Source organism: Vipera ursinii (assembly GCF_947247035.1).
Source record: "Vipera ursinii genome assembly, chromosome: Z".
Lineage (NCBI taxonomy): Eukaryota > Metazoa > Chordata > Lepidosauria > Squamata > Viperidae > Vipera > Vipera ursinii.
The window spans coordinates 107,751,568-107,770,470 of NC_139517.1; the positions used below are offsets into that span (position 1 = coordinate 107,751,568).

At 37.0% G+C, this 18,903-nt stretch overlaps 1 protein-coding gene across 7 annotated transcripts in view; it reads left to right on the forward strand.

Annotated features, from left to right (window-relative positions):
* Nucleotides 1–18,903, forward strand: part of AKAP9 (A-kinase anchoring protein 9) — a 120,209-nt gene that overhangs the window by 39,827 nt on the left and 61,479 nt on the right. For all 7 annotated transcript variants that reach the window (XR_014494311.1, XR_014494312.1, XM_083378572.1 and 4 more), the window contains 9 exons: nucleotides 477–579; nucleotides 1,003–1,201; nucleotides 3,550–3,640; nucleotides 4,647–4,721; nucleotides 6,877–7,209; nucleotides 10,426–10,632; nucleotides 11,000–11,131; nucleotides 11,574–11,677; nucleotides 12,532–12,719. Coding sequence is in view for 5 of the 7 variants with exons in the window: in XM_083378572.1 (XP_083234698.1) it covers nucleotides 477–579; nucleotides 1,003–1,201; nucleotides 3,550–3,640; nucleotides 4,647–4,721; nucleotides 6,877–7,209; nucleotides 10,426–10,632; nucleotides 11,000–11,131; nucleotides 11,574–11,677; nucleotides 12,532–12,719 (1,432 nt within the window). In the remaining 2 variants the exon portion in view is untranslated. The remainder of the gene's footprint in view (nucleotides 1–476; nucleotides 580–1,002; nucleotides 1,202–3,549; nucleotides 3,641–4,646; nucleotides 4,722–6,876; nucleotides 7,210–10,425; nucleotides 10,633–10,999; nucleotides 11,132–11,573; nucleotides 11,678–12,531; nucleotides 12,720–18,903) is intronic.

Genomic DNA, 18,903 nt, shown 5'->3' on the forward strand with positions numbered 1-18,903 from the left:
TGATTTGAAATATAATATATGTAGTGCACTAAGAAATAAATCTTATTGGAATTATTTGGGCTGCTGTTTTTTATTAATAAATAAAATTATATTTAGTAAAATAAAACTGACAAAGTTTTTAAAAAACAAAGCATTACCTGGATACTTAACTTTATTGGTATATTTGGAGATATAAAAATCAATTTTTGTTTAATAAATAAGCATAGAATTCCATTGAATAATGAAATAGTAACTGGATATATAAATATTGGATATATAAATATTTCCTATGTATTATTTATACAAGTATTGAGATGATTATTACTGAATTCATGAAATATGTTATGAGCAGTACACTGTTAGAGGTGCAGAAGTTTCAGAACATTATAGTGGTGGAAAAGTTTCTATTTTTTTGACAAATATGATTACTCTGACAGTTTTTTAAAAAATAACATGCATATTTTTTTTCTCTACTTTTTTTTGTTTACATTTTTCAGATTGAAGACCAACAGACATACCATGCTGATTATAATGATAAAGAGACTGGCTCTCTTCAACAAAATGTAGAATCTTTGCCTACTGCATCTCAAGATCTAGTTGGTAAAGATATGCACCTTAAATTATTGACTTATATTGTTAATATAAATAGACATGTATGGTTTAAAAACTTTTAGGCATATGAAAAATACAAAAGAAAATTATAGTATAGTATAACAATCTTAGTTTCTTATATTTTATAATCTGAGTATATATTTGATACCTTAAAATATGCATAATTTAAAAAATTTAATTCAGAACTAAATAGCTTCATACTTTTCAGCAAATCAAAGTAGCTCTTGTCTATTTTCATATTTGAACTCTGTAGGCATGGTAAGCTGAAGTTGCCTATGGTCATAATTTTGTCACAGCTTATATCTAAAATACTATATGTCTGTATGTGTGTGTATAAAATCTTAAAATATGTTATTCTGATATTTGTTATTTTTCTATTAAGTAAACTAATGTTTATTTATTCATTTATAGGCATTAAAGTTAAGTCAATTTCACAGGAAGAAGTAGAGAATTTGAAATTTCAACTTGAAGAACAACATGCCAAAGAAATTGAGTATCTTCGATCATATTTCCATCAGGAATTAAAAGAAACTGAGGAAAAATATTTTGCAGAAATGGTTCATTTGCAGAATAGACTCCAAATTGTCAGTGAGTCTTCTGAAAATTCCAGGTATTTATAATTTTGGACCTCATTTTTATTTTATGATTTGAGTTGATTTCAACAGTTTTTCTGTGTACTCAGAATTAATTAGATTTTCCCAATTCCAGCTGTGTTTCATTTAAAAGAAGGGAAAGATGCTACAGTTGGATCTTCATACTTGATACTATGTATCCTGAATATTCTAGGACAGCAATCCCCAACATTTCTGGCTTGGTGGAGAGGAGAGAGGGGATGGTTCCTTGTGAGTGGTAGGCAGGGTGCACACAGGTACCCCCAGCTGCATTTGAGCAAGCGGTGGGCGAACATGCCACTCGGGCAAATGGAGCTGCTCACACAGACTGCCAATGCTTGTGTGAAGGAAGCTTTGTGTGCGAGTGCAAGATGGCTATCACTTATCCAAAGGAAGTTTTGTGTATGAGCACAAGATGACTGCTGCTCATGTGAGGGCAAGGAGACAGCCACTGTTCATGCGAGGAGAGCTTCATGTGTGAGTGCAAGATGGCTGCCCCTTGTGTGAGGGGAACTTCATACAAGTGCATGTGCTCGCCTACCACCTGTGTGGCCCGCTTTTGAACAGGCTGCAACTTGGTAGTGAGCTACAGCCTGGAGGTTGGCGATCCCTGATCTAGTGTGAAGTGTATGCTGCAGCGTAGTTATAGAGCATAGGGTTTGCATTCAGAAGATCCCAGATATAATATTCAGCATTTCTAGGTAGCGCTAAAAAAACTCCAATTTATCATAATTGATTTATATGATAGATGGGCAGGATAATGGCTGTATACATATGTCCTGTTTGCAAAAGGGAGAGTAGAGAAAGAAAAGTCTATTTATGTGTTCATTGGAATCAGTAAAATGAAGAGGATGTATAGTATACATCGGAATTCCAAAGAGAAAAGATTGTTTAAAATATTTATCGTGAAAATTGTCATACAAATTATTACTTAATTCATTAATAAATTATCAAGTAAAAATGTAGATTTTCTATTGGTATATTGCATAATTTTGTATTTCCCAAATAACTATTGTCTACTATTTGATGACTTTTTTTCACTTAGGTGTAAATCAATACCTAATTAGGGTATTTATCTGCAGGATTTTTTCACTATTGAAAAAAGGTTATCATTTTCTGATACTCTTTTTTTCTCAGGTGAAAAAACTTTTCTGTATTGCCCCACTGTTCCTAAAACCTGAAAAACAGAAAATTGATGATAATCTAAAATAAAGTTAGACCTCAATTAAGGACTTCCCCATTTAGTGACTATTTGAACTTAATAGTGGTGCTGAAAAAGTAGGTTTAACTTAAGACAGCAGTAGTATCCCGCTGTCCTATGATTGCTACTTGTGACCTTTACAAGTGATTTTGGTGGATCCTTGATTAGGCTGTTGGTTGCTATTAGCTTGTTTATGAACACGAATGCAACCATGAACAGCCAACTAGCAATCAGAAGACATGATGGTCAGAGAATTTTTGGAAGCCTGGCACTCAAACAAATCAGCTATCAACTAAATATCTATATACCATTCCAAGACTCAATCAAAATGTCAAAAAGGATATGAAAATATCAAAACATCTCTACACAATGAACAAAATAGCCCAGTAGTGGAATACCAACTCAGACAGGCCAGCAGCAAACAATGGCCTAATCCCACTAACCCTGAGGAGGTGGTTCACTAGTATATAAAATGAGAGCAAAATCCATTCCCTCCTAGCATTGATAATGTTATCTAGTTTGGTAATGAAATATCTGCAAGAAAACAATCAAACTCATAGAGCACCAAGGACCCCACAATTCAGTCTTGAGATACAGATATTGCCTTTTATTGATGAAATATAATCTTTCAGAAGCTGCAGCTTATGTCTTAGTAAAATGTGTTGAATCCTATCAACGCAGCAAGAAATTGGAGTCCTATTGTTCCATTTAAGTTGCTGTTCAAGATAGAAGAAAGTTAAAAAGAGAACTGTAGCAATATGTGGGCAGTCCTCTGCTTCAAGGATAATTTATAATCTGGATTCCAAAGGAGGTGGAGTGATTTGCATTTAACAAACTAAACTATCGCATATAACATTTCCTTCTTGCACATCTGCTAACTGCAATTTTTAAATGCTACAACAATACTGTGAGCAACAACTGAAGGATCAAAAAGTCTTTGTTCCATCTCAGTGTTGACCATGCAGAAAAGAATAAGGCTGCTTAGATTGCAAATTGGGAAAGTATAAAATTCCTGGTGAAATCCCATTCAAGTACACCTTTACGGTTAGAAATTGTCAGGCCCTAATTCCCTGTTTTAAAAACTTCTAATGAAATTACATTGAAAAGATATCCAAATTCTCACCTTTTCTTACCTTTTTTAATTAGTGTTTCTGTGGAGTCACGTGTAAATGAGGATATGCAAAAGGCAAGACATGCTGAAAGTGGTACTCAAAAAAATGTTCAGAAGATAATAGAGGTAGTACATTAATCTATTTACACAATGTATATTGGGTAGAAAATATAAAAATGTATTTTATATTTGTATTTTACTTAAGCAGAATCCTAGTGCAAACAAAACCTACATATTTTAGAATTATTTGAAATGAAACATTTGGAATGAAACATGTTATTTTGATTATATAAATTAATTATGTGTGGTTGTGTGTATATGTGTGCTTGTGTGTATACACTAATATATAACAAATGTTATATAAATACATAATAGTTATAAAAGACTGAAATTGATTAGGGTATTTTTTTGTACGATGCTGAAGCCATTTCATCCTTACCTTTGAGGCTCTAGTGACTCTTTTCGTATGTGAAAAGCTTTTAGCATTACTTTTAGAAAGGCAATTAGCTCTGTTTTTTATACCATATACACACACACACGTGTGTGTGTGTGTGTGTGTGTGTGTGTGTGTGTGTGTGTGTTTTCTGAGGTTTTCACGGGTGTTTGTAGATCTTTGGTCATTCGGTTTTTTCCCCATGTAGAATTGGAGGTATCAGGGCAACGTTTCAATGAAATCTCATCCGTCATCCTCAGGCTGGTGACTTCAGCTTCGTTCTTCTGGGAGAAGTGTGTGCGAAGTCACCAGCCTGAGGATGACGGATGAGATTTCGTCGAAACGTTGCCCTGATACCTCCAATTCTACGTGGGGAAAAACCTGAATGACCAAAGATCTACATATATATTTATTTCAGTACCTTAAAAGCTGCTTTTTTCTTGGCTTTATTAGATTCGATGGATTAGTTTCTGTCTACAAAACATTGTGCTACGATAAGTGTAAGACCATTGAGCTTTTATTATTTGAGGAAAGCACTTAGTTATAATGCACTATTAATGTAGTTTCCATTATTACCTCTTTTAAGGCAATCCATTATCCATTATATTTCTATATTGTTGGTATTCAAAATATATAATCATTTGTGACATAAACATGTTCAGAACTGATGTTATTAAGAATGACCACTTTTTTTCTCAGTTATCTAATGAAGATGATGCAACTGAATTGCTGGAAAAACAGTACCAAGAAAAGCTGTTACAAGAAGTGGCAAAGGTATATTTGTATTAGTGTACCATAGGAAAGTTTAAAACCAATAAAAATAATAATAAAAATATATGCAATACAATAGAGTAATCACCGGTGCTCCCCTCAAATGAGGGCAACACTAACATTCAAAAGCCCATTGAAAAATTGCATTTTAACAGCTTACTAGGCAGATGGTCCCAAATTGCAGGAGGAATCCCATAAAGTGGGAGTTGTCATCAAACAGTATCTCTGGATGTACATACTCACATGAAAGTAAGTGACACTCAACATCCTGGGAAGAGAGTGTTGGATGGAGCTGATTCTGGAGGTAGCTAAGAACCAAGTCATGTAGAGTTTTAATGGTAAAAACTAGCAGTTTGAATTATACTTGAAAATCTATGAAAGTGCCGGTGGTTGTAGTATCTGTCATGCACATATTCTGTATCAATTGCAGTTTATAAATACCTTCAAAGATAGTTCTATATAGTGTACATTGCACTGGATTACTCTGGTTCTAATGAAAACAGGAATTGTTGCCATGTCCTCCCATTCCATGTAGGGCCACAACTGGCACACCAGCAAAATCTCAGCAAAAGCCCCCTAACCATAGTCTTTATCTTTATATCCAGCAGTAACGGTGAATCGAATAGAATTTGGGGGCTGTACATATAATTGGAGCTGAACTTCGTTTTTCTTAAGATTCAACTTCACCTTTGTTTTATTTTATTCAGGATCCCATAACCTCAAGGTGCTGGATGAAAACTTTCACAGTATTTCTAGTCCTGCCTGGAGTGCCTACATTAATCATATTAATCACCCCAGATAACCTTCATAAATATGCTCATGTACATATTAAATTGTAGGGCAGAGAAAATGGTCCCCTGTAAGACTCAACAAGGGACTACTCATTGAGCCCAATTCTCCTTCCCAGATAATTTCATTCATCCTTTTAGGAAGAAGGACTATGGGAACAATTATAATATGACACCACCAATCTACAACACTCACAACATTTTCCTTTTTATTTGAGTGGTGTGTGCATGCATATATACTATAAAATCTTATTTTGTGTTCAATATTTTCACAACATTTTAGTTGTGATACGTAACATATAAACCATTCATTTTATTTCCACCATTCAACATAATACTACCGTGTCATTTCCATACAAATATCTAAAACATCCTTCCCACATTACTTCATTTCAGTTTCATATATCATTTTATCATTTACTTTTAAATTCTGATCACTCTTTTGGAAGCTCCATGTTTAGCTGTTTCCCTTGCAGAGACTCATATATTTGGTAAAATTTTATATATCATCTAGTTCAGGGTTCCCAGGCTGCAGCCCACTTCTGGACCGTGGTCTGTTCAGAACCAAGTTGCACAAGCATCTGGTGCATACATGCACACAGCTCAACTTGCACAAGCTATTGGCCAGCATGCACACACACCGCTCCACTTGTGTGGGTGGCAGGCCAATGCATGTGCGCTTGGACAGCTCAACTTGCATCATCAGTGGGCTAGTTCTCCTCTTCCCCCTGCCAGACTGCCAAGCCATAAAGTTTGGAGACTGCTGATCTAGTTCATCCTTTTTGCTCAGTGTAGGCTGCACTGGACATCTCTGATATATAACTACCCAACCTCTGAAGTCATTTATTTAGGATAAATTCATAATATCATATGGCAGCATTTTCTGGTGTCTAGCCTGAACCTCCTGTATGGAGATTTTAGCCCTTTAACTCTTTGATTGATTCCTCTTGTGACAGCACTTCACATATTTGAAAATTACTGTTCTGTCCCCTTTATTTTTTCTTTAGGCTAAAGATACCATGGGCTGTAGGCTAAAGATCCTCATGGTTTTGTTTTTATAACTTTAACTTTCCTAATAGCTTTCCTCTGAACCTACTTCTATTTGTCACTATCCTTTTTTAATTATGGTGCCTATAAGTAAACACAATATTCCAAATGAGTAGGGCAGATTCATCAAAGGCAGAGAAGAGTGGAACAGTTACTTCCTGTGATTTAGACTCTTCATGTTAATGCACTTCAAGTTAGTATTTGTCTTACTAGCTGTGCCACACAGCTGGCTTATGTTTAATTTGTGGAAATAGATTACTCATTAATTTATATGGAAGCATGAATAAAGTAGCTCTTCTTTGTGTTTCAATGTTTTTATTAAGGTGGTTGTAGCCATGAGTATAGAATTTGCACAGAAAACTGAACTAGCAAGAATTGCTAATCTAAAGCAAGAGGAAATTTCACTGATGAAACCAATGGGAACTCAGCTGGAAAATAATTGTCATAAGAATGAATATCTGGAAGAATTAAATAGTCACATAAATGAGAAGACATGCACTGAGCCTGAAGAATTGTGTGATAAAATGTCATCATTCGAAGGACAATTTGAACTTGATGCTAAAGAAGCTACACTATATGAAGTGCAACATTTTAATACAAAGCTTTCAACATGTTCTTCCTCCCATGAAGAAGAATTTATTGAAAAGATACCTATGGTAAATAAATTTTAAGAATACATTTTAACTTTTTGAGATTCTTTTTTACTTTCACCTGTGCATAATAGCAAATGTTTTGTTAGCATGGTTGTTACCTGATAATATCAGATTTCTTTAGAACAGTCAGCTAAACAAATTGTGTCTGTGGTTTATACATTGTTATAATGCAGAAGAATTCTGATAAATGCATAAGAATTGGGGTCTCTGGCATGTTATAACAAATCAGAATCATAAGTCAAAGAAATTAAAATAGGAGGAACTCAGGAAATCTATTCTCATATAACACTAAATAAATGTGAGCCCAGTTTCCTAATATAATTCCTCCTGTTAGCAGAAAATGATCTATTTCATTGTTGACTCTTAGCAACCACTTAGGTAAATACAAAATTCTCTTTGTACTTTTTATCTACATGGTTGTTCTTGGTAAAAATACAGGAGTGGTTTCCCATTACCTTCTCCTTCTCAGTATGAGTTGATGCTGTTCCATTGTCATTAAAATGATCATCTACTTCTGCCATTTTCCTGTATCACAGCTGTCCAATACAAGTGCCTGGTTCCTTTAGGTGGAAGTGGAATGATCTTTGTGCCTTGCGTGACTCTGTTCGGAATATATACTCCGAGTACACATTCCATATGTTCTTCACTTCCAGAAATATCCCCACCATCACAATGAGGCATCACAACAGTATTTGAGGGAGGAGAGGGAATGGATATTATTTTTTTGTAATTGAATTTTTTGCAGCAGCCCTTTAGAATTTTGTATAAAATGAAGTTTGAGACCTAAGAGAAAAACCTTAAGTTATACATTCTTAAAATTGAATTAATTCAGTGTTTCTAAATAAGTATATAGATAAATTCCATCTTAAAACTAAATTTTAAAAGTATAAAAAGTATACACACATACACCAAACAAAAACAAGTAATGGATTCCTGTGGGTGTGTTTTTTTAGAAATAAGCCATACTGTGATGAACAGGGCTTGCTCCTTAGTTACTACATTTTGCAGCATACAGCAAAATGCTGTGGCCTGCTTTTTGTATTAAGGGAAAGTTATATTCATGTTTTAGATATCATTACTAATTTGGGACATATCTCCCCTTCCTCCGGTTTATTAAAAGGAATTTCCTAAACAAAATGAAATATGCATTTTATTTGGACTGAAGACTTAAGTAAGCAGAAATTAAAATATAATGGAATGATTTCTAACAAAACATTGAAATCGGCCAATACAAAACTTAGAACTCTGTTTCCTACCTATAACCAAGATACGTTATCATATCGAAGATTTATGCTTCTATTCTCTTTTACAGGTAGTCCTCGAGTTATGACTATAATGGAGCCTGTCCTTTAGGGTTGGAACTCAGGACAAATATTAAATGAACTGCCTCAAGTAATGATCAGCTATCCCTGTTTTCCCCATTGCACTTGTTAAATCAATGTTTGGGTTGTTATGTGGAGCATGGGTTGCTTCGAGGTAGAGGAGATCCTGGTAGGACTAGTGCAGACACAAGTCCACCTGCCTAGGCCCCTGAAGGGCTTCCCCACTTCCCTGAGATACCCCCTACTCCACTTTGTGTCCTTTGAAGTCCCACGTGTTCATCCCCACCTCTTTCGCTGTTTACCCATTACCTTACACCACATTCTGGAAGCTCCAGCAGCAGCCCTAGACTTCACGCCTATGACACGGAAGCACGTGCCATTTTCAGAGGGCTGTAATGAATTGTGGGCTCTTCAAAATGGTGCTTGCTTTCGGAAAGGAAAGAGGAATATCTCCTAGGGAAAAGGAGCTAGCTCTTTTTTTCCCCAGTTTTTCCCACTGGCAAATGGCCCTATATCACAGTTGACTATTTTTCCAGGGAGAAAAAACGCGGAAAGAAAACACTGGGCCTTTCCTGATTCTGCTGCTGCCCTTTTTTCTGCCAAGGTACCTCTGTCTTTCTGGAGCAATAAAAGGAACAGTTCCCTAGCCTTTTGGAGCTTTCTGAGATGATCAGCTAGTCACCGGGAGACTGCAAATCTCTCCTGGCTCTTGCTAAGCTTTGGGAAGCTAGCCTCTACATTCAAAGGCAGTAGCTTCAGAACAAGCTTCCCAAAACCTTTCCCTTGCTTTGACTCTCTTCCCCCCCCAGAAAACCACATTTCTTCAGTAAGAAAATGCAGGTTTTTGCCTAGGGGACCTATAGAGAAAAAAAAATCAACTCATAAAGATTAGGCTATAGCACGACATGTTCAGCAGACGGGGCAGAAAATGGATCCTTGAAAATTTTTCTTTGGTTGTCTGACTGACTTTAGTACCCAGTTAGGACTTGTGTTTATTGTCTTGGCTGGGTCCTAAAGTCAGTGAGAAAAAGAGCAAAAAGCTGGGTCCTAAAGGCTTAAAGTTTTTGAGTTGCATTTTTTTTCTTCAGCTCAAGGCAAAAAGCTGCAGAAAGATTTTCTTTGCTTCCTTCCTTCCCTTAACTCTTCATCTTGTAATCTAGGTTTATAAAAGGGATAGAGACTTTAGTTTTAGCAGCTAATGCTGTCTGCATATGTGTGAGTGTGTGTGTGTGGGGGGGGGAAAGATCAGGAAGTTTAAGATTGACCATGGGCATTTAGCAGCAACCCCTGTCACTTTCCAAAGCCTGGCAAAAGCCAGGGAAGGTTTGCAGTCTCTTGACAGCCAGCTAATCAGGTCAGAAAGCTCCAAAATGAGCCACAATTTCCACAGGGAATTGTTGGAGTGCTGAAAACGGCATCTGTTTCCAGGAGGCATGGGGAGCAGACCAAGTGCTGCAAGGTCCTGTTGGGGTGGGAGAAGGGGAGAGAGGCAGGAAGTGCTGCTGCATTCCGCTGGTCAGTCATCAAGGTGAATGGCTACGAGGATGCTGCAGTCATCGTATATTTGAAACGGTCATATGTAATTTTGGGACATGGTTCTCACTTTGAATTAAGTTAAGTGACCTGTCGTATCTCGAGGACTATCTGTATTCCATTCTTTTTCTTAACAATTCTTCCTCCCTCTTATATTTTATCTAATTTACCCAGCAAACATTTCTACTGAGCATAACAGTAAAAAATACAGGTTGAGGATCTTCTGTTTGCCATTGCAACAGATTAACATCTTCAGCGCAACTACTTTTTATAACTGTGACCACTTCTACAATTGCTTATTATAAAATGACAATTCTTTCATGGCTGATACTCTATTTTTAACATTTATAAACAAAAATTGCAGAGTACAAATGAAGTAACTTCAACCCAGATACTGTCTTATGAGGAGCGTCTAGAAGATATGCGTGAAGAATTTGTTCGTCAGCATCAAGAATATCAGCAGGCCACAGAAATATTAAAACAGAGTCACATGCAGCAAATGGAGAGGCAGAAAGAAAATCAAGAACTTCTCCTAGTAGAGCTTGATGTTCTTAAAATACAGTTAGCAGAGGTAATGTGAACCTGTGAACTGGAACTTCTAATATTTTATGTATTTGGCCAATTTTCAAGGCTCAATTTCTCTTAAAAATCATAAATTTAATTTCAATACATTTCATGTGCTGCATTTACTGCGAGGATGAAACCTGTTTGTAGTTATTAACAATATCCCATATATCATTAATTTTATATTTTGTATGCAAATAAAGAGATAAGTCAATCCCAGTGTGCTGGAGTATTTATTATCTTAAATTATATAGGAGACTCTGATACCACATAGAACTGCCACTCTATTATATTTTATTTTGCATTTATTTATAAATCTTGGTTTTGTTGCATTTGCACTGTTTCTAATATGAGATGTCTTATTTTGTTTTTAGATTATTAATGAAAATGCCGTAACAGAAAGAGAACAAATGCTTTTACATGAGCTAGAATCACTAAAGAAGCAATTAATAACTGGAAGAGAAAAAGAACTCTCTGAGTTAAAAAACAACAGTACTCAAACACAGGTAGTAGTAACTTGGATTGATTTTTGCTGCTCTGATATAGAAAAACAATAGTCCTGTGACTAGGCACTGTAGGTCATTTCCAAATGATTGTCAGATTTACTTAAATGGGTGTTGATCACATAGGGAGGTGGAGTTTAGCTGATACTCTATTGAAAATAAAGTCTTATTTTAATATTGCTATAGTAACATCCTACAGGGAAGCAAGAAGTTATTTACTTAGCATAACTATTTAATTCTCACTGGCTGTGACTATAGTTCTTCCCTTTCCAGAACTAGATGTCCGATAACAAGATAGTTAATTATTATTTAGAATTGTTTGAAATTTGTGAATTATTATTTTATAAACATCTGCATATCTGCATGAATAAGAACATATGGTGATTGGAATATGACAGGATTTTTGTCTCTTTTTTCTTCTCTCCCATTACCAAAACTTACCCAGAATGAAAGTGTAAGTCAGACTGAAAATGAAGAGCATATTTTAGAAGGTGAAGATGGGGAAGAAAAACATGGACAAACTTCTCTCAATATTCTTTCAAAAGAGAGGTGAGCTGTCAGAAAGGCTAAAATGTTTAGGTTATTTGTTTGTTCAATTTTTCTATCATTTCAGTGGAATTAATCCATTCTATTAATTATTAATGGGATTCTTATTAATAAGAATTAATCTATTCCTTTTACTTAATTTCATTCCTTAATTAAAAGCATGATCACACATTCTGGGATCTAACTTTACAAATTATTAATCCCTATATAAAGAAATAATCTGGCATATACTGTATACATGCTTATTCATTTGGAATTAACTTCCATTTAATTCAGTAAGCTCAGTTGATATATATCACATTGCATATCATATATGTTATAGTAGTAAATGAATTCTAGCTATTAAATATTTTAATACGTGAATATTTTTGTAGTGACTGTTTTCTGAAAAATAATTTGTAACAACAATTGCTTAGTAAATATCTATTTTGGGAGATCATTAAAGTACGTTTCTTACATTCAAGAGAATGTTTGATGTTTTCTTGATCATGGTATGTTATCTAAGATCAAATGTAATAGCCATTATCTGTGAGGAAAAAACTTTTATGAGCAATTGGAAATTGTGGGGTAGGATTCAGTAAACAGTTTTTGATTTTAGTTTTAGCAAATTGGCAATCTTATTTGTTAATTTTCTCTAAAGTTTGTACACATTCTGATACTATAAATATTTTAACTCAATATAATTCTAATTCATAATTTCTAAATTGTAAAATAATCCACTTCTATTTTTTTAATTCCTGTCTTGATACAAATGATTTAACTAAATAGTGCTATGGGTCCTAGTTTTTGTGTAAAAGACAAACTGTGGAAGTAAACACCATAATGTATTTAATTTGAATTATTTTTTATGAGTTCAGATGTACTTTGCAGAAAGCCAGTAGTAAGCTGATGAAGATTCTATTGGATATTGTGAAGACTACTGCAGCTGTAGAAGAAACAATTGGACACCTTGTTGTGAAACTTCTAGATCAGTCACCAAAATCTCAGTTTTCTGCAAGAGCAGAAGATATCATAAAATCAAGCATCTATGTGGGATATGAGCCAGGTACTTGTTATGTAAGGTTATGTTCTAGGTCTTTTATATGAAAAGTATTTGTGATATTTAGTATTAATAATTTCAGACTGAAACATGTTGAGTATTAGGTCCAAGAGCAGAGGCAAGATAATTGAATCCAGTCCTTTAGTAGCTAATTACCTAATAGGCAGAATCTTACCAAACTAATTCTATAACTTTCTTTCCTCCTAAATGTATCCTGAGAAATTCTAGAATGTGGCTATCCTGAACCTTTTCTCCATCCAGTTTTAGGCTGCACAGTCCCTTAATCGGGGATTTTTTCTGGGAAAGTTTTTAGTTGTCTAATGTCTCCCTCATTGTTCTGCAGTACACATTTCATTACATTGAGAGACCCTAAAATTCAATTTCTAAGGTAAATATATACAGAAGCTTAATATTTCTGATCCATAAAGAATGTAAATTCATAATTTGTAGCCATTTGCAGTTTTTTCATCCTTGAATCCACGATTTGTTTTCAAAGTTATGCTAATATCTTAGATATGCTTGGAAATTTCTAATTACCCATCAAATAAATAATTACTAATAGACCATAATTGTATATTAATGGGATCTTAATGGTGACTCTGTTATCCCCCTATTATAACATCAGTCACATTAGCTGCTATCACAGCTAAAGTTTGTTTCAGTAAGAAATTATATAATGCCATTTAAAAAAAAACAGTTGCCTATCAACTGTAATAAATCTGCCATTTTTATAGTCAATGTCCCTTTGTATCTTAGTAATCAAAAATATGCCCTGTCTATCCAACAAATCTCATAAAGTAACTTTACATATTTTCTTTGATGATTTGAACTAAGAATATGCAAAAAAAAAATTGTAAAAGTTTTTATTGGTTTTTTCCCCATACATTCAGTAATAATTTTTCAACAAACATGCTGTCTGAGTTTACATCCCCTAATACATATTTAATTCCTAATCCTTTATTCTTTCCTCTAGTCATCGATAAAATAAGTCCCAAGTTTGATAGTATTCCGTTTCTTCTTTTTCTTTCAGTCTATACATCTCTACGCCTTCTAGTATTTTTTTATTATTTCTTCATCTAATGGTAGTCCTTCATTTTTCCAGTATTGCGTGAATATAATTCTTGCCGCTGTTGCAAAAGTTTTAAACAAACCATTTTGAGATTGAAATTCCACTTAGAACATAAAACAGTTCAGATTATTCACTGAAAATGTTTTTAGCTTGAAATGGGGCACTACTGACCTTGCAATGCTTCTGGTAAGGTTCAGGCACTTAGTCTGACTTCAGAAATATGACCTCTAATATGCATTTAGAGAAGTCTGATGATGTCTTTGTACGAAAAAATAGGCACCACTGGAAGGACAAATTGAATCTCACAACTTTCACAAATCTCACCTGGAGAATTAGAGCCTTTTAAATAAATTTGGAGAAGATGCAATGAGGAGGATTTAAGGAGTGATGTAGCATTAGAGATGGACAGTTAGTGATGAGGTAGACTTTAGCAATGTATTAAAACAACCTGAGGTGGCTGTATTGTTCAATGACTGTCCTGTTAACATTGTGCTATTGGAAAAGTATGTAGTCATCTTTGGAAAATCTACTCCAAATTAACAGTTTAGGGCCTAAGTACGGATAGATCTAAACTTACAACCATTCATTTAGTGATCTGGACAGACTCGAACACTGGGCGCTATCTAACAAAATGAAATTCAATGGTGAAAAAAGTAAGGTTCTACATTTAGGCAGGAAAAATCAAATGCACAGGTATAGTATAGGTGGTACCTTGCTCAATAGTAGTAACTGTGAGAGGGATCTCGGAGTCCTAGTAGACAATCACTTCAATATGAGCCAGCAGTGTGCTGCAGCTGCCAAAAAAGCCAACACAGTGCTAGGCTACATTAACAGAGGGATAGAATTAAGATCAAGTGAAGTACTAATACCACTTTACAATGCTTTGGTAAGGCCACACCTGGAATACTGCATCCAGTTTTGGTCACCACGATGTAAAAAAGATGTCAAGACTCTAGAAAGGGTAGAGTGAAGAGCAACAAAGAGGATTGGGGGATTGGAGGCTAAAACATATAGGGAATGGTTGCTGGAATTGGGTATGTGTAGTTTAACGAAGAGAAGAGTGAGGGGTGACATGATAGCAGTGTTCCAATATCTCAGGGGCTGCCACAAAGAAGAGGGAGTCAAGCTATTCTCCAAAGCACCTGCAAGCAGGACAAGAAGCAATGGATGAAAACTAGTCAAGGAGAGAAGCAACCTAGAACTAAGGAGAAACTTCCTGATAGTTAGAACAATTAACCAGTGGAACAACCTGCCTCCAGAGGTGGTGAATGCTCCAACACTGGAGGTCTTTAAGAAGAGACTGGACAGCCATTTGTCTGAAATGGTATAAGGTTTCCTGCCTGAGCAGGGGGTTGGACTAGATGACCTCCAAGGTCCCTTCCAACTACTACTACTACTACTAATTATTATTATTATTGTTATTGTTGTTATTATTATTATTATTATTATTATTATTATTATTATTATTATTATTATTATTATTATTATTACTATTCAACAGCATTGAAAAAATGACTTACAACCAGTACTCACATTTACAACTATTATAGCCCCACAATCACATGATTAAAATTCAAGTACTTGGCATATATTTATGACAGTTGCAATGCCCCAAAGTCATGTGATCACCATTCATGACCTCCCCAGCCGTTTTCTGACAGGCAAAGTCAATGGCAGAGGCTGGATTTTCTCAATGACCACATGATTCACTTAACTGAGTGATTCGCCTAACAGCCATAGCAAAAAAGATTTTAAAATCAGGTACGACTCGCTTAACGACTGCTTTGCCTAACAGTGGAAGTTCTGGTCCCAATTGTGGTCGCAATTATTTAGGTAAACCTGTAGAGGTTTACCTAAATAACTTTTGATTTTGCAAATGTAATGGTGATTTAAATGGAGTTAAATGATAAAGTACCTTTTCCTAAATTTTCCCACATTTTTCCTGACCTAAACATAATTTCTCCTTTACTGTCTTGGCAATCATAGGAGACTATATTGAGTATGTTGTTATAAACATTTAATTGGCTTAATTAATATCTGTTGGATAGATTTATCAGCAATGATTACCTTACCCAATTCTCACATTGGATTGGTCCTTCTTGATTGTTTATGCTGCAATCTCAAGGAATTTGGTCACTTTCTAGAAAAGTTGTCACCTAGACAGCCAAATTGATGATGACAATTTTTCTGGAATTTTAATAGTAAGAGCAGTTGGTCATTTATTTTTAGAATCTGACTCTTCTATAAATATGGCACTAGATTTAGGATAATCATCTCTCATGGATACAATACAACTTTTTATACCACAATAGACTTAAAAAATGTAATTTAGAAGTAGTAATCCAGTTGCTTTTCTGCATTGGTTTTGCTGTTCTGCCTTAAAGAAATATAGAATTTGGATGCTCATGTTTATATTGCAGTACAATTCAGAAAAAGAAATGTCATTTCAAAGCAGCAATTCTGTCTTAACATGCTAGTTAGACTAAAAGAATAAATGCAATAGATTTGTGGTTTAAATTGCATACATAATTTGGAAACAGATTGCTGTCTTCAAATAATGTTATTCCGCTGTTACTACACAATTGTGGTCACAAAATGGCATTTTTTAATATTTAATGTCATAGAGTGGTAAATAGTGCCATTTTTTGTGTTCGGTGGAAATGAAATTTATTTCAAGTCATCTGGATGAAGATATGCATATGACTCTGAAATTCTGGTTTACTATTAGAAAATTAAACTGGTAGTACAAGATTTAGCTGTAGCCTTGGCTAGTTCAGGAGTTACAACTTTTCCTAGAAAAAAAAGAATCACCTCAATAGCATTTGCTCTGTTTAAATCCCTGACTATCATAAATTGCTTTAGATCTCAGTATGCAAACAATAAATTGTAAAGTTCAGAACTTAGAAAGCCTGTTTAAATCATATTATACCTATCCACCTTATCTCATAATTCATTTCCTAAATTAAGATATATTATTTTATTTTGTGGGCGAAAACATTTAGTTTTTAGTTTTAGTTTTATTAAATTTTTATACCGCCCTTCTCCCGAAGGACTCAGGGCGGTGAACAGGGCATATAATAAAAATACAAAACTACAAAAGTTAAAATAGAATTAAATTAACGCCCAAGATAAAACAATGAAATATACAAATATTTAAAACCCAAATTAACTCCCCATCAGGCCAGGCCAGCTTGTTCAAATAGGTGGGTCTTTAACCCGCGCCGGAAGGAGCGGAGATCCGGTGCCATCCGGAGCTCAACCGGCAGTTGATTCCACAAAGCCGGGACGCCCACAGAGAAGGCCCTCCACCTGGGGGCCACCAGCCGGCATTCTCTGACCGGAGGCACCCTGAGGAGGCCCTCTCTGTGGGAACGCACAGGGCGGAGGGGAGTTGACGCCGGCAGCAGGTGATCCCCGAGGTATTCCGGACCCATGCCATGTAAGGACTTAAAAACCATCACTAAGACCTTGAACCTCACCCGGAAGACAACTGGTAACCAATGCAGCTCGCGAAGCAAAGGTGTAACATGGGAGTACCGGGAAACTCCCAAGACAACTCTTGCGGCCGCATTCTGTACCAGTTGGAGCCTCCGAGTGGTCTTCAAGGGAAGCCCCATGTAGAGAGCATTACAGTAGTCTAGGCGAGAGGTCACGAGCGCATGAGTGACCGTACACAGGGCATCCCGGTCCAGATAGGGCCGCAACTGGCGCACCAGGCGAACCTGGGCGAAAGCCCCCCTAGTCACAGCTGCTACATGATCTTCCAGGGTAAGTCGTGAATCTAGGAGGACTCCCAAGTTGCGAGCCCTATCCACGGGGGGTAACAGCTCACCCCCCATAGAAAGGGATGGAACATTTTGAATGTCCCGGGATGCCGGAATGTACAGCCACTCAGTCTTGTCAGGGTTGAGTTGAAGTCTGTTCCTCCCCATCCAGACCCGAACCGCCTCCAGGCAATGGGACATCACAGCGAGGGCATCACTGGGGTGGTTTGGGGTCGAAATAAAAAGTTGGGTATCATCAGCATATTGATGATACCCAACTCCAAAACCACGAATGATCTCACCCAGCGGTTTCATGTAGATGTTGAACAGGAGAGGCGAGAGAACCGACCCCTGAGGAACTCCACAAATGAGAGACCTAGGGGCCGATCTCTGCCCCCCTGCCAACACCGACTGCGAACGTCCCAGGAGATAGGAGGAGAACCACCGAAGAACCGTGCCTCCCACTCCCAATCCCCTGAGACGCCGCAGCAGGATACCATGGTCGATGGTATCGAAAGCCGCTGAGAGGTCTAATAGGACTAGGACAGAGGAACATCCCCTATCCCGAGCCCTCCAGAGATCATTCACCAGAGCGACCAATGCCGTCTCCGTGCTGTATCCGGGCCTGAAACCTGATTGGTACGGATCCAGATAATCCGCTTCATCCAGGACCAGAGGGAGCTGATGCGCCACCACACTCAACAACCTTCGCAAGAAAGCGAAGGTTGGAGACTGGACGAAAGTTGTTCATCACAGCTGGGTCCAAGGCAGGCTTCTTGAGGAGGGGTCTCACCACCGCCTCCTTCAAGACGGTGGGGAAATTACCCTCACTCAAAGAAGCAGATATCACCGCCTGGAACCAGCCTCGTGTCCTCTCCCTAGCTGCATAAACCAGCCAGGAAGGGCACGGGTCCAATAAACATGTGGTGGAGCTCAGCCTCCCCATAATCCTGTCCACTTCATCAGGGGTCACAGAATCAAACTCCTCCCAGATAACATTGACAAGACCGCCCGTGTCCTGATCGTCAGACTCTGCCCAGCTGGAGTCCAAACCGGTCCGAATCCGAGCGATTTTATCCGACAGATGCTGACCAAACTCCTCGGCACGACCCTGCAAGGGATCCCCCCTCACCTCCTGATTAAGAAGTGAGCGAGTCACCCTAAACAGGGCGGCCGGGCGGTTATCTGCAGATGCAATGAGGGTGGAGAAGTAATTACACCTCGCCACCCTCATCGCAGCGAGATAAGACCTAATATAGGTTCTTAACCGCAACCGGTCGGATTCGGATCGGCTGGACCTCCAGCAGCTCTCTAGGCCCCGTTTCCGACGCTTCATCTCCCGGAGCTCCGCGGAGAA